Source organism: Rhodamnia argentea, chromosome 8 (genome assembly GCF_020921035.1).
Source record: "Rhodamnia argentea isolate NSW1041297 chromosome 8, ASM2092103v1, whole genome shotgun sequence".
Lineage (NCBI taxonomy): Eukaryota > Viridiplantae > Streptophyta > Magnoliopsida > Myrtales > Myrtaceae > Rhodamnia > Rhodamnia argentea.
This window is the reverse complement of record NC_063157.1, coordinates 8,696,664-8,713,336: the sequence shown is the minus strand read 5'-3', so window position 1 is coordinate 8,713,336 and position 16,673 is coordinate 8,696,664. Positions and strand designations below refer to the sequence as shown.

Here is a 16,673-nt window from a genome sequence, read left to right as displayed (position 1 = left end):
CCTTTTTTTTTTTGCCTTATGCAGGCCTCCGCTGACCATCAACGAGTCCCAGCAATGGCCGGCAAAGGGAAAAAAAATAAAAGAAAAGGAAAAAAGGGAAACAAAATATGAAAAAGTAAAAATAATCAATAAAAATTAGAAAACATATTAAAATTTTGTTAAAATTTTTCAACATCGCCGTTGGTAGTGACACGCGGGACAATCTGCATCCACATCAGCCATTTTTGATCAAAGTTGGCCCGATTAACTCAATTGGCAAAACTCGAAAATGTTTAGGATTTAATAGATAAAATTAAAAAGTTTACCATTGAATTGGCAAAAGTGTAATAGATTTATGACTTTTTGAACTTTTTTCCTATTTTTCCTTTCCCTCGTTCTCCTCCTTCCTCTCACAACAGTGCCCTGCAGATCAACGATTGGTGGTGCCGATAGATCTATCGGAGCAAGTCATGTAGTAGTAGCAGAAGGAGGAGGAGGAGAAAAAAAATTCTCCGCTTGTACTTATGTTTTTGTATCGGAACGATATGACTCTAAATTAGCACAACATCGGTGTGGAGCGTTCTAAAACATACACACACAAAAAGACAAAGCTATATAAAAAAGCGATATCAAATTTTCTGTCGCTTAAAACTAACTGACGGAGAGATTTGAGGGCACGATTTTTGTAAACTGTACCTGGAAATTTTAGAATTTAATTGTATTTCTTACGGACCAGTTTCTAAATAAAGTAATGCGAATAAAGTTATTTGACCGACCACTTGCATTTTCTTATTTACCTAACTGTCCATGTTCGAATTTTCTTTTGGAAAAAAAAAATATTTTTTTCCATATATGTGTGTGCGCGGGCGGGCGCGCGTTAGACCAGCGTTTTTGTAGTGCTCTATGAGTTACAGTTACTTATTTTGGCTATAGACGAGGGAAAATCGGGAAAGTACGGACGGTTTTGTTATGTTGGGTATGAAGTTAGAGTTCCCGTTTCTTCCGACATGTGCTTGGTTGCAACATTGGAACGGATTGGACTGGCCATTCTACCATGGATGTGGAGGAATCACCCTTTCTTTTCTTTCTTGAAAAGTTAAATTTATCAAATAAAACTGCATGGTTTACTTTTAAAATATCTATAAGTTAAGAAAAATTAAATATTTGAGAGATTTGTTAAAAGCAATTCTTGTAGTTAATTGAAGTTACAGTTTACAAAACACAAGTTAATTGAAGTTACAGTTTACCCACATCGAATAATTGATAATCCAAAATAAATGTTTACGAAATGCCAATTTCTACTTTATTCAACTGTAAATAAATAATTCATTGTTTCAAGAGTACAGCTAAGGAATTTCTAATAAGTGAACAATGCGATCAACGTTAAACAATCGATAATTCTGGATTATACTTGAGATTTATAAACAATTATATTACCATTGCAAGTATATTGTAAGGAAAATTTATTAAAATATTCTCATTTAATTCATTCCCACGACAATTTATATTGCAACCAAGGAAAATAATTCGTATTCCATTCTACTCTGCAGATTGCCAATCGAAGATATTGAAATCGTCATTCCGTTTGAGTCCCAAATTCCATCACATTCTGCAGTACCAAACGTAACTTTTCCATGTATTCAAAGAGTTTGTTTTGTTTTTTGTTTTTTTTAATCGAAAGGTACCTCTTATTTGATTGAAATTTAGGAGTCATTACACAAAAAGATCCCAAAGAGCATGTGAAGGCTTAGCTAACCATGAAAAAGACAGACCGTTAGAAAAATAGGATTTTGCGATCCAATCCGCTACTCTGCTTGCGAATCTATGACAATGGGCCAGAGAAACATAATGGAGATGGGCTAGTCGGGTCTGGGCTTCGTCAATCAGAGGCTTTAAATCTCAGCACACACGTGTGTCTTCTTCAGAACCTGGTTGACCGCCGCTTCACAATCCATCTCGACTCCTATTGAAACCTCTCTCTCTTCACTCTCTCTTCACTTCTATCCACTTCAGAGCTTCAATCAAAGAGTTGGCATTTGAAATGTTGTATGAACATGCGAATTAGCAAGTAGTTAGGCAGGAAGCTTGGTTTAAGCAGTAAAATTTCTCATTTAATTCATTCCCACAACATTTTATGTTCCAACCGTAGAAAATAATTCTTATTCCATTCTGCTCCACCGATTACCGATCGAAGATATTGAAATCGTCATTCCGTTTCAGTCCCAAATTCCATTACATTCTGCCATACCAAATGCAACTTTTCCGTGTATTCGACGAATTGGCATTTGAAATTCTGTATAAACTTCTGAGCCAGCAAGTAGGCGGGAAGTTTTGTTTAAGCGCTAAATGATTGGACCACAAAGCTAATGGCTGCCGATTAATCTAGTCTGATTTTTCATGGGCAATGACGAAGGATGTGCTGCAGTAAAATAAGACTTTGAAAATTGTGAATCCGAATGACAAATAATCGATTGTGTTCTATGTATTACTTTTAATTTTACATGCCTATTACATGTTTGAAATTACATTTTGGGCCAAAAAACAGAAAAGAATATCTCTACCTAAATTTAAAAATTTTACAAAAACCTTTCACCATTTTATCCAGTTTCTTTCCTTGACATCTGTGATTCCTATTACTCTTTTCACAATCCATAAAAATCGAACCCCACAAGTAGCTCTTAACGATCTTACCATAATCAAGTGAAGATACCGTTTGAGCAGCTCTGTCTAATGGGTGTGTCGAGCAGAAAACGGTCGGACCCATATTGACCTGTTTAGCTCGTTTTGACCAATCTACATGCAATACAAATATAGTGACACATAACCAATCTAAACACATACTCAACCCAATCCCTATTGATAACATACTTTTATATTAAAATCCAATAAAAAAAACTTGTTTGTTATACATTTTTATGTTTTTATTTGTTCCTTTTTTTTTAGGAAATCGTTGGACTACATTTTCCTCCTCTAGCAACAACCGTCGACCATCGGCGATGTCTAGTGATCGGCGACGGATGGCGGGCCGGATTTTGTAGAAGAAAAAAGGAAAAGAAAACAAAAGCAAATATAAAATTATAAAACATCGAAAAATTTAAAAAAAAATCAAACTTATTTATGACTAACTTTAGATAATTAGGCAACCGATTTATAACTATTTAAAATTCATTTAAGACCCACCCATTGAGTGGTTAAGTAACCCATTTGTGACCCATTAAGTGATTAATTAACCCATTTATGAACCAGTTAAGCTTGCTTTTAAAACTAAATGCAACCCATTTATGATGCATGTTATCAAATATGGGTCATAATATGTGCCTTAGACCTATTTTGCCACCTACCTTTGAGAAATTAGTACACTTAAAAAAAACTACACAAGAATGAGAAAATAATTAGACAAACTTATCCGACCGAAAAAAAAAAAAAAAAAAGACAAACATATGAGAGGGACTAAAGTTTAAGTTAGGAGGAACAAGAAAATTCGATTATGATATATGTTATCTAAGGACATCATATATAAGCATGAAATTGGAACTCGAATAATCTTAATCCATTGATATTATTGCTCTTTGCTTTTATTTGGTTACCAGGGATGATCGACAAATGGGCGGCTCGCCCAAAAGGCGAATGGGAGGCTTGGACAATGCCCTTGCATCGAAAAGCCTCGCTTGTCCAACTTTGGTCTGGACCTAGCTAGGACATCTGTTTGTGAACTTAATATAAATTGTTCGACTTTGGGACCCGACCCGACCCGACCCGACCTGACCCAACCTAAACCCACCCTATTATCACCTTTACACGATGCACTAGAATCATGTGTTGTGCGCTAATCTTAGTTACTAAGCCAATAGGATCGAAATTTTATTATGTCCAATGTTAGTACAATCTTTTTTTTCACGCATTCATCATTGGAAGGCTGGCATGTGAATGGATTGGATTGGATTGTGTAACGATTTTTAAGTACATGTGAAAATCTATCCAATAATGAATGCGTAGAAAATTTGTTTAAACCACCTATCATTATCTAATAAGAAAATGAAAGAAGTCATACTATTCTAGTATTTAAGCGTTTTCAAATTTATTGCATTCCTAAGGTGATGTTGCTTGTGAAGCTCTTTCGTCTAGCGCGTGCGATCACGATAGAAATTAAGGAAGAAGTCCTTGCTAACTCCGTGCTAATAGCCATGGTAGGAGATAGTGTTATTTGGAATGACTGGGCATGAATTAGGTTGAAAATAGAAATCGTGAGAAAATGACGAAATTCTTCAAAACCAATTCATTTTTTTTTTTGTGCATATAATGCAAAGAAGTTTTCAATGTGCAATTTCAAATACTTTTAAGAATTTCGACCAAAAAAATTCTTTTGAGAGTAAAGTTTACATTAATAATCATCACAGAAATCCTTCCTTCTTTCCTTCAATTATAGGTGGAAACAATTGGTTGTCCGGAATATGCTTTTACTTTTAACTTACAATCGGGTGATGTGTTCATATTCAACTGTTGTGTCGTGTATTCATTCACAAACAAACTAGTAGGTCAAGGGAGCTTATATTCGACCCCAAAAAAAAAAAGGGAGCTTATGTTTCATTTTCAATTGACCAACTCTAGAAGAACAGATTTTTTAAGAGTCTCAGAAAAGAATACGTTCACCGTACACCTAACTGACGACGAACCACAAAACGCCATCCTTAAAATGTTAATCACCGTTTAATTATGGTGTTTTCGTAACTAAGTGTAAAAAAAGTCAGCAAAATAAAGTAATTTCACGGTACTAGTTTTTGGTCATAAATGTGCTGTATGGTGACCAAATAGTTTAGGACAGTCCAAGTCGTGGGGCATCTTAGGGCCTGTATGGTAACCATTCTGGTTCCATGATTCCGTTCCTCGGAATGAAAAAAAAAGATGAGAATCATGTTTGGTAACGTAATCGATTTCGATTCTGTTCCTAGAAACAATTTTGGAGCAAAAACAAGAACAAAAAAAAAAAAACGTTGGTTCCGGGAAAAAGAATCATTTTTGAGAATCACAAAACAGAATGAAGTCACACATCTCTCACTTTTTCATTAATCTAAAACATAATGAGGTTTCATTTTCAAAGAAAAATATACAAGATAATAAAATAAAAAATAAAAAAGTTTGAAAAAAAATTGGAAAAATTCTAAAAAATCAGAAAAATTCAGAAAATCCCTAAAAATAGAAGAACCTTAGATTAGGCTAGATTGATCTCATTTTCATAAATTTGGGCCTAGATTTCCTAGATTTTCTAGATTTTGTTCCTTTTTTAGAAAAAATCATAAACACCTTTGACATTAAACCCGAATCACATTTCTCTAAGCCCTTAGGGCTTCGTTAGGGTTTTATGATGCGATTTATCAATGTCATGATTCCTTGATTGTGCACTTGATTTTATTGATTGTGATTTGCCTAGTTTTATATACTTTTGATGTAGTCTAGTTTTAGAAAATGTTGGAAAAGGACAAAAATAAGTGATCGCTTAGCAAGCTCTCATTCTTAAGTTTTGGATGAATTAAAAATGAGATTTAATTTCCTAGAACCAAAAACACACACCAATGCGGGCGAGTGCAATGCATTTTCCTTGCGATAATGAGGGTGTTGCTCGAATCGCCCGTCCGCTCGCTCAAATGAGTTGGGTGAAACCTCATAATAAATGTCGAAAATGACTCGTAATGATTCTTGATATTCATTTATATTTCAATAGACAATATGTTAAATAAGAAAATCAATATGAATTAATCTTCAATTAATTCGAAATATAAGATGAAATTTCACAGAGTAACTATGTAATTATTTGACTTAAATGACAAAAATTAGGAAGAGCAATTATTATCGGGAATAGAAATTATGTGTAGTTAACAAACGTGTTTCTGTTCCGGGAATCGAAATTTAATACAATTACAAAACACGTTCTGATTCTCTAAACTCATTTAGGGAACAGAATAAAAAAAAACATTTTAATGAGAACCACTTTTTTGAATTAGAATGGTTGTCAAACAAGCCCTTAGGGACTTGTTTGGCAATAATTCGATTTATCGATTCTGTTTCCTAGAACAGAAAAAGATGAGAAATCTTTTTTGTAACGTAAATGATTTTGATTTTCAAATTCTTTAATTCTGTTCCGGAAAATAAAACTGGAGCAGAAATAAGAATTTAAAAAAAAAAAGTCGATTCTTTATCCTAGAATCACTTTTGACAAATAAGACTAACAAAGTAAGAAAGCTTGGCAAGGTTAGCTCCAGCACTACCACCTACCTAGCACCGCCCGGCCCACGCGGCTGCCGCTCATCAGAAACTTGCACCATGATAGTTGCCAAACGCACAAGTTATAACTTTTCTCTTCTCCCCGATCATATTTTATCCTCCCCAAACGACTACACGCGGCTGTCCGAACGACGACACGTGCGCTTTCCGTCTCGAGAGCTCATCCTAGACCGCCAGCTAGTCCCGCGGCCTTCTCTGCTCGGCTTTCTTCAACAGCCGTTCAACAGACTCGGCGGCGGCGGGACGGAGCCCTTGGCCTGTAGACACCGTCACCCACCCAGTCGAAAGATTCCAAAGCGACCCATGGTCAAGCTAAAGATCCCAACTTTTGTCTCACTGTAAATGCTTTCTCTTCGCGTCCTTCGCCGTTGGAGCACCTCAACACTCTCCCGCGAAAGTACGAGGTCTCTACTTCTCTTTTGTCCCTTCCACTAGGCTCGGCGGAAGTTTCGCCGCCGCCACGGACGTTGCTCCCACAGAAGGGGAGTGGGAGCTGGGCGGCGCGGAACGCTCTCCGGAGGACACGGGCAGCCTCCGGGCGGGGCTCCGGCGCAACGCGATGCCGAGGCACGTTGCGGTGATAATGGACGGCAACGCCAGGTGGGCCCGGCGATCGGCGGGGCACGAGGCGGGGGTGAAGTCGCTAAGGGAGCTGACGAAGCTCTGTAGCGAGTGGGGGATCGGAGTGCTCACCGTCTTCGCCTTCTCGTCCGATAATTGGGTTCGGCCAAAGGTCAGTGGGTTTTGACTAGTGATGGGGATGACGATGATCATGGAATGCGAAGTCAATGCGAAATTTTGTGGATTGATTTGTGTTTCTCCTGTTTGGCGAGTCCTTTGTTTTGAGCATTGCTTGTGGTGGGTGCGAAGCTTATGTGACATTTGGGTGCAGGCCGAGGTTGAACTTTTGATGGGATTGTTCGAAAGAGTGATTCAAATGGAGCTGGAGAATTTTATGAGGTTAGAGGTTCGAAACTCCCGCATCGCTTCATGGCTATGATTCTCCTTGCTTACTCTGCATATGCTTGGAGTCCCGTCATAATGTACTTGGTCTATTGTAGCTGTTAATTCCTGTAACAAACGGAGAGGAAAAGTGATCGAAGTCTTCGATGATGCTGTTCCTGAAAGTAACAAACCATGAGAATCAGTCCGTTTGAACAATAGTACAAGCTAGAAATGTAGAGACATTGAGGAAGTGAAGGCCTATTATTGTTGTTAAAGGTTCCTAATAGATCAAGATGCACAGGATTTTGGAGTTGGGGGCAGGGATGGACATCCAAGAACTTGTGACGAGTTCATGTGATCCTCTTGGCATTTGAGGCAGGATTGATGGTGAGGCTTTCTTTCTGAACTAGTGTAACATAACTTATCGGAAGTGAATGGGAAAATGGAAATGCCACATTCTTTAGGCTGCTTTTCGTTTCATCGGTTTGTGCTAAAATTCCATTCATTGAGGGTCTTATAAAGGGTTTTCAGCTTGACAGGAGATATTCATTGCTTATTATGATTTCATCACCTATGATAAACTGGTGACTTATATTTTTTTTGGGGTCAGAACTGGTGACTTCTGGTTGACTAGTCATTGTTGTTGACAATATCTGATATGTTAAGATTTAGACTCGTCTATCGTGATGTTGAGTTTCTCTCTTACGCGGATTGGAGTTGGATCAATTAAATCATTTTTCAGGTCTAACTCTTAAGATTCTGTAGAAGAAACTTTGAAAGGTATATGACTATGTTGAGAATTCTCTAGCTCCATTGTTCTTATCCAACAATTTGACGGAGCAGTTTTCAAATTAATTCTGCTCGATACTTTTGGGCTACTGAAAGTTTGATAAAGTCTTTCTGCAATATCATATAATTGCAGACATAATCAATTTGGCAATTGATGCATGGAATGTAAATTGACACCCACACTCGCATGTGGTGCATCTATAACTGTTGATACTAATAGCTCATGGTCAAGTTCAACTGAAAAAGAATACATTGATCTGTGTTATACTTTTCTGGAGCTTCCTCAGAAGGGACTGAAATTTGGGTATATGGTTGCTGTGCTAAATGGTTGAGTCTCTTTCTCTAATCGCTAGCTAATTTTCACTGCTTAAGTTAACTATGTGCATAAACGCTTTGGATGGCAAGGATCCATATGTTTGATATTTTTGTGCTGCCTGTATAATAATGTTGGCCTGGCACAGCGGCTGACTCTTTTTTCTTAACAGTTTCTTATACCAAGTTATGGAATAGGACCAGAGCTTGAACTAAGTTCAGCTTCTTGTTATAGGGAAGGAGTTCAAGTATGCATGATTGGAGATTCCTTGAATCTTCCCAAGTCATTGCAAAAATTGTTTGCGGATGCAGAGGAGATGACCAAAAACAACTCCAGACTCCAACTTATTGCGGCAGTGAGCTACAGCGGCAAGCATGGCATTGTACAAGCATGCAGAACTATTGCTTGCAAGGTAAAAGACAGTCATCTCGAGTTGGAAGACTTCGGCGAGAGACTTATAGAACGGGAGCTAGAGACGAGCTGCAGCGAATTTCCCTGCCCAGATTTACTGATTCGCACAAGCGGTGAACTTCGGCTCAGCAACTTCATGTTGTGGCAGTTGGCCTACACCGAACTTTTCTTTGTGCGGGCGCTCTGGCCGGATTTCGGGAAAGCCGAGTTTATAGAAGCCTTGCTTTCTTATCAGCAGAGGCAGAGACGATATGGAGCGCGGGTTTCCTAATCATAAGAAGATTATCTTCACATTCATAGCCTTGACGGGGAGAGATTGATCCAATTGATCCACATCTCTCAATCCGTGTCATCGTATATTGGGTGAAGCTATCGCCCACCTTACAATGTCCGAGCACCAGATATATAGCTTATTCCATGGCATACACGGACGCATGTCGTTGTGAGGCTATGTAACTTGGAACTCATCCAAGTTCCTTATGTTGTAGCTAGCGTTATCGCCTAAAGGTGGTGAATAGATGATTTTGAAATTTATTTGAAAAATAGCGAGGAATTAAAATAAATAAACTCAGAACTTTAGTTCAGAGTCCGATCGAGAAGACTTGAGATGACTTGAGAATCTATCTGCGCACAATTCAATTATCAACTATGATATAAAAAGAATTTAAGGGATAGAGAATTTGCACATAGAATTTATAGTGGTTCGGCTTAGGTTAAGCTTACGTTTAATTTTTTATGCTGACCGCCAATCGGTTGGATTTTATTAGTGAATAGCTCGGAGGCTATAACTTGGTGATGATTCTTGAGTCAACAGACTTCCCTGTCTAACACACACTTTGAATAAAAATCTCTAAGTATTACAGTGTTTGAATCATGAATGAATTAATAATAGGAACGTTTTCTTGAATTTTGAAATTTTGATTCTAGACTCTTGTACTCTCTTCAGCCACGAAGACTCCTTTCATACTCCTTCACCTTCAAACTAGTCGTTGCAAAGTCTTCAGATAATCACTCTCCAACCAATCCGTTGGACAAGATTGTATAACAAGGATTTTGTCGCCATTGAAAAATAAGATTAGAATCCCTAGTTGATCCAATCGCCTATACAATCAAGTTCTGGATTGTCAAGGATAGACTGTTCTTTAGGTAATAAATCATCTTCTTCTTTAATCCACGCCCTTGATAAATATCCAATAATCTTCATGATTGATAATCTTCAAGAACGAATCCAACCTAATTTGCTAGCTGTTGTGATAATAAAATATCTTAACATTGACATCTTGATTTTATTTCATAATAATCCAGTTGTTGCATCTTAAATACTTTCTCAAAGCCCGAACTTATGCGATGGCGTACGTAACTTACACGACTAATTCATGTGTACCATTTCTCAACTTTTGAATGTATTAGGTGTTAGGATTTGACGCACAATCAAATCGAAGTAAACATAAAGAGAGAAAGAGAAGTCGAGACACGAGATTTTATTGTGATTCACCCTTAAAGTAGGGCTATGTCTATCAAATGATTCAACTATAATTAGCACCTCGCACATCTCGTCACATCACTCAATTACAAGCGAAAAAAGAGTATATATATATAGAGCAATAGCTATTCATGAGCCAAAGCTCAAACTATAAATGAAAATTACGGGCTTAAATATTAAAAGCCCTCTGGTGTTCAGGGGGCGCTGCCCCCTTGAGGCCCCGTAGAAGCGGCTCCTCCGGACCCCTGCTCACTCAATGTGGAGCGGGATCCACGTGCTTTTCTCCCGGGAGAGTACGAATCACACCATAATATTAAGGACAAATTGTAAAACAAATATTTCATTATGTTAAATTATATATTAGAGAATATATGTTGTTTTATCAATTTCAAAATCAAATAAAGGTTTTTCTCACCATCTTATAGTGAATTCGACTATGTAGACATTTGGAAAATTTTCTTCTTCATATGCTTGTAAGTTGATTCCTCAAATACACATTTTTATTCTAGAATTACTTTCCCCCTATTTGGTACATAGTTCGGCTCATTCCTATCCCCATTCGCCATCCCGAAACCCTACCAAAAGTCAATCCTTGTTCGGGGGTTGAGAAATCCTAGAATTGCTGCATTGTTTTTGTAACAAACCATTTGTTTTCCTTTCCACCATTTTTTTTTTTGGTCGAAAAAAGATGTCATTCAATTAACAGAATCAGAGTTATAAATAAGGCTTTAAAGCCTAGCAAGTCCTAAATAACTGCAGAACAAATAAAAATTCAGAAAGTAAATAACAAAGCACACTCAGCAATTAAAAACACACTCTTATTCCTTAAGAATAGATCCGTCATCGTAAACTATCGGCGACTAATTACCAAATTTAGTGATAAGCACACGTCGATATCTCTCATGTCATTTGCAACGATTTGCGGTGCGCGTCTAGGTTCGACGTCCTCATCACCATCATCGAACAGTAACATCAACATAAAAATGTTGAAAGAATACAGATCAAATATATGTAAGGAACTCTCAGATCCATATCTACATTTAGTTTGGGATAGTGAAACTCCCGCATCAAAACCTATATCTAAATCGGGAGAGGAGAGCGGCCTAATCTCCGAGTGATTATGGAGCCACGTCACGAACATTTTCCTAAATGGCTGTTGACTTGACGAATGGTCGAACCGATCTCCACATTTACCCAAAATCAGCTGCAAAAATTTATTCACACACAAACAAAATCTCAAAACAGAGTGGGAGAGAAAAGAAAGCCAATCCAAGCAAAGAAAATAAAGTCTTAAAACTCCCACGGAAGATTCCTAAAAGTCCGGCGCTTGAATCTTATCGAAAACGATTAGAAATTCTGACGATGGGGGTGGTAGTGAGATAGAGAGATAGAAAAAAAGAGGGGAAGAGGGAGAGGGGAGGGTGAGAGAGTAGAGGTGGCCAAATGGACCCGTGGGCCCGGAACCGGCCCGTTGATCGGGCCCACGGTTCCAACCCGGAACCGGAACCGGCCCTCAATGGCCGGTTCCGGTTCGTAAATTATTGGAATTGGCCCGGAACCGTTGGTTCCGATCCGTTTTTTTTTTTTTAAAAAAAAGAGAGGATGCCAAGTGAAAATAGCAATTGAGCCTTAGAACCGGAACCGAAACCGGCCCGGAACCGGCGGTTTCACTTTTTTTAGGAACCGACGGTTCCACGGAACCGGCCACGTCTATAAGAGAGCCTTTCTCTCCCTCGTGAAATGATACTGGCGGCTGGAAACCTGGAGGAGAAGGGAGGGGTAGTTTTCCTTTGCACCTTTGACCTCCCCATAAAATGCACTCAGTCAACTTTCATTCATAAATGCAAAATAATAAAAAAGAAGAAGAAGATGTAGGGTATCGTTTGACTTTGTTTCTGTCTGATGAGTGCCGGTGACGAAAAGGCACCATGTGAACAAACAGAGTACCAGATCCAGACATGTCCAATGGCCGGACTTAAATGTCTTTATCGCTTATCCTGATGCTTCACTATTATTGCAGAACTAAACAGGATTCCAATTTTTTTTTCTAATTAATTCTAAGTTAGATTAACGTATAATTCACGCTATGTCGGGCTTGATTTTGATCGTCGTAATCATGACATTAAGTTAGCATGTATTCAGCCACATCTCCAATGAAAGTGACTGAATATTTGAAACAAAATGTGCCAAGGACCAGCCAAACCACGCGAACCAGTCCCTGATCTTTGGCATTGACTATGTAAACAAAAGGTGTGAATTGCATCCGAAGCCTCTCTAATCCACCAACTCTGTTTATTCCAATCTTCAAGTTGGCAAGCTGGGACATGCATCTTCCTCTTTGCTTCATTGAGTCTTACTAACTAAAAAAATATTTAGAGTCTAATCTGAATACAAGTGGAGGTCTTTTTATTGTTGAGAGCCAATAATGAGTGTCCAAGTCATCAAAATGAGAGAGAGAGAGAGGACATTCTAGCCACAACTCAATTCCGTACAACATTTGGGTAATGGAGAAAATTATCAAAAAAAGTCTTAAATCTATTGCAATGGTGTTAATTCAGTCCTAAATCTTTTTTTCTTACTAGTTCAATCTTAAACATTTTGCATTCATGCCAATTTAGTCTTAAACCATTTGCATTTATGTCAATTCAGTCTTTCTAGCCAATTTTAGCCGAAAATTGTTGACATGGCTTGACTAACACCGACATAACCATATTTTAATATTTTTCAATTTTATTTTATTTTTCTTCACTTCTTCTTCCTCCTCTAGCCAGCCGTCGAGCCCGATGATTAGCTAGAGGAGAGGGCTAGCGAAGCTCGCTCGCCCCTATCGAGGCGCAACCTCGCTCAACCGGCAGAGGAGGAAGTAGAAGAGGAAAAAAAGCAAGAAAAAGAAAAAATAACTAAAAATAATAATTTCGAAAATAATAAAATATTATTTAAAATTGGTCATGTTAGCGTCGAGTTGCAACACGTCATCGCCATGTTAGCGATTTCCGATCAAATTTAGCAAGAGAATTGAATTGTCACAAATGCAAAAGATTTATAATTGAATTAGTAAAAAAAAAAATGTTTTAAGTCCGAATTGACACGGTTACAATAGATTTAAGACATTTTTAATAATTTTTCCTTAGTAATGAGTTATTAATTGTCCAAGTAAATCAATTGCCCTGCTCAATCTTAATTATCAAAGACGGGATTTGGGTCATAGGCGCATTTGAATTGTCTAAGCAAATTAAAGGTGAGGTCGCGAGCCGATGGGAATTGCCTTAAAATAGCGCATCAAAGGAGGAAACTCTTGCTTAGATTTGCATCCAGGGATCGAATGCAGAATTCATACTGCTGTGATTGATTCAATCGGTGTCGATTGGGGGGGTGCCGATAATTTTTTTTCTCGAAGAAGGCCGGGAAGAATTTGACCAAATGAAAAAGCAAAATTACTATCTGCCCCCGGTTTTATAGGGATTGTCGCAACTGGCCTCCCAACATCTCAATTTTGTCATAAAGCTCCCGAATGTTTTCAACTCGATTTCAATGCCCTCTCAAAATTTTTCTTTTGGGTCCCTCTCAACGTTGACTCCGGCGACAGCGTCCCTTGAAAATCGATCACGTGATGCCACGTGACCCATCACCAGAAAGAACTTGAGGGCAAATTCGTCCTTCCGCGGTCATAATTACATTTTGCCCTAGGTTAAATATTTACCAATTATCTCTAGCGAAAAGACACTAAAAGTGCCGATATTTATGTACGGCGCTCACTTTAGTACCAATATTTTTTTTTTATCACTTAAGTGTCGACTTTTTTGAAAAACAGTTATTTCGGTGCCAACTCCGGAGAGCTTCATCGAAAATCTAATGTGGCATCTATGTGGCTAGCCGGAGCTTCCAAGTCAGCAAAAAATAATAAATTAAAAATCAATAATAAATCCACATAATATTGAAAATCTTAGAAATAAACTAAAAAATAAAAAATAAAAAAGAAGAAGGGGGAAGCAATTGCAATGGCGAGGGTCGTGAGCCTTCACCGCCACCACCGCCCTACCATCACCAGCAATGGGCGAGGTCGGCCACGCCGTGGATTTGCGAGGCCGGCCAACGCCGGGCCTTGCCGACTTCGGCAAGGCCTAGATGGGATCGCCGGGGCTCGGCGACCCCTCTCAATTGTTACCCACCCTAGCCGGCTATTGCCGGCAATGGCAGGTAGGCGGCGGCTCACGGTCCTCGCCGCTGCAAATTTTGCATTTTTTTTATTTTTTAAGTTATTTTTTGTTTGATTTTAATTTTTTAAAAAAATTTAACTATTTTTAAGTTGAACAGTCCACATGGACACCACATGAACTCTAGATGGACGCCACGTGGGTTGATTTTTTAAAATAAATGCCACGTAATATTAAAAAATTATTAAAAAGATGCCACGTGTACTGTTTGGCCGAAATCATTTTCGATTGGAATTAGCATTTAAGTGATCATTTTTTTTTTTCTGATTTGGTACATAAGTGATCCAAAAAAAAAAATATTGGCACTAAAGTGAGCGACGTACATAAATATTAGCACTTCGGATGTCCTTTTGCCAATTATCTCTTGGTGTCTCAAAATTTTGTCAATATGCCATCTCCTTATAGTAATCTTAAAATCAAAAGAAATTAATTACAACTAAGAAACTGCAAGAAAACTTATAAAAAGGAATTGAAGTAATGTTCCAAACATATATGCTATGGTTCCTTACGCCGACAAGGTACAGGTATCTAAATTGGGGGAGGAGCAAATATTATGTGGTAAAGTGTAACTAAAAAGTGCATTTTTATTATTAGAAATAACATTTCATTTCGTTCACTTTTTTGGAATACAAGAGAGAAATATCGCAGTTCAACCGCAAATCAAAATACATCCCGCACAACTTCAAAACAAAACAAGCTTCAAATAATAAGAGAAAACATCAGAACAAGGTTATGGATTACACACTTAAAGAGTACATCTATGACTTCTTCATACCATAATTGGCGGTCGATCACCGAATCCGTCTTCAATAATAAGCACACACACCGAGAACTCCTTATGTTATTATGGCTTTGTCTTTCAGCGGTGCGTGCCTAAGTTTGACATTCCTAACACTATCACTGAGCAAAGTAAAAATGTTGAACGAGCGTAATTCGACACTTGTGAGAGCGCAACCTTCATGAAATTCCTCCGATCTCCTTCGAAAGTGGACTTGTTCATCAACGAAACCCCGAGAAGAGCGAAACCTTAAAAACATACACGCCAAAAATCCTAATTCTAAACTAGATGGGGATAGAAATTTTCAAAAAATAAGAAAGAAAAGCTTCATAATCTAGACTAAATTCGAAGAGAAAAGCTCCTAAACATGAGAAAAGTAAGAAAAAAATAGAAAATCAAAACAACTTAAGAAAAGAGAGAGGGGGAGGGAGAGACAGAAACGTCCCTTTCTCTCCCTCAAAAAATGTTACTGGCGGCTAGGGTTTTGGGAAGGGTGGAAAGAGAGAGCAAGGGGGGAAAATGCAGATCAACTAAAAAATACATTGGAAATTAACTTTTGATTTAGGCTCCGTTTATTTCACGGAAAAATATTTTCCCCAATTTCCGGTGTTTGAGGGGCGGAAAATGAATGGTCAACGAAAAATATTTTCCGATCAACCAAAAAACCTTCTAAAACTAAGGAAAATGATTTCCTCATTTTGAGAAGAGAAAAATATTTTCCTCACTTTTCATCCCTCCTCTCTTTCAATTATTTTTTCTTTTCAATTATTTTTTTGATATCTTTTCATTTTTTTATTTATTTTTTCAAAATTCAAAAGTTTTATTTTTTATTTTTCGAATAAAATTTATTTTTTAATTACTTTCTTTATTTTTAGCTTCCTCTCATTCCTCCTCCTCTTCTCTCTCTCTTCTCCCTCGACTGGTCGTTGCCCATGGCTGTAGCCAGTGGCTGGCCAGGTGAGGCATGGCGCCGCCTGCCTCACGTGAGGCCAAGCGAGCCGCCGCCTACCTAGCGCGAGGCCAGGCAAGCCGTCGCAGGCCCCGATAAAGGCCAGGCCTCACGCTAGGCATCACTGCCTTCTTCTCCCTGCGTGTCTCCAATTTCAACATTAGTGGCATCAACGTCTTCTTCTCCTTTCATAGACTTATCTTCTTGGATCCCCTCCATCTCGATCCATCTTGCGTGTTCAGTCTTCAATTCGTCCAGCTCTGTGCTTCGTGACTCAAAATGGCTAAAAGATTATTTCTTTGTTTGCATTTGCAAGTTGATTGGACGCCTTGGAAGATCACAAGTTCCACAGCCTCTCTTTATCTATCTTTACTCCCGGTCAACACTACGCACCCCTCTCTCTCTCTCTCTCTCTCTCTTTGGATGTCGGATTAACGAATGGGCAAGTTGTCTCTTCGGAAGAAGGGAATCTGGTATTGAGGAAGATCGGAATCAAAGGGAGTCGCTCGCATGGCCAGAGAGTTCCAATCCCA

General features: G+C 38.3%; 1 protein-coding gene across 1 annotated transcript; it reads left to right on the top strand.

The window, feature by feature from the left end:
* The first annotated feature begins 6,655 nt into the window (after positions 1-6,655).
* Positions 6,656-9,357, top strand: LOC115736782 (cis-prenyltransferase 4, chloroplastic). The gene is made up of 3 exons (XM_030668635.2): positions 6,656-6,991; positions 7,151-7,218; positions 8,540-9,357. Exons 1-3 carry the CDS (start codon positions 6,818-6,820, stop codon positions 8,985-8,987), a joined length of 690 nt encoding a protein of 229 aa, XP_030524495.1. The 5' UTR covers positions 6,656-6,817; the 3' UTR covers positions 8,988-9,357.
* The last annotated feature ends 7,316 nt before the right edge of the window (positions 9,358-16,673 follow it).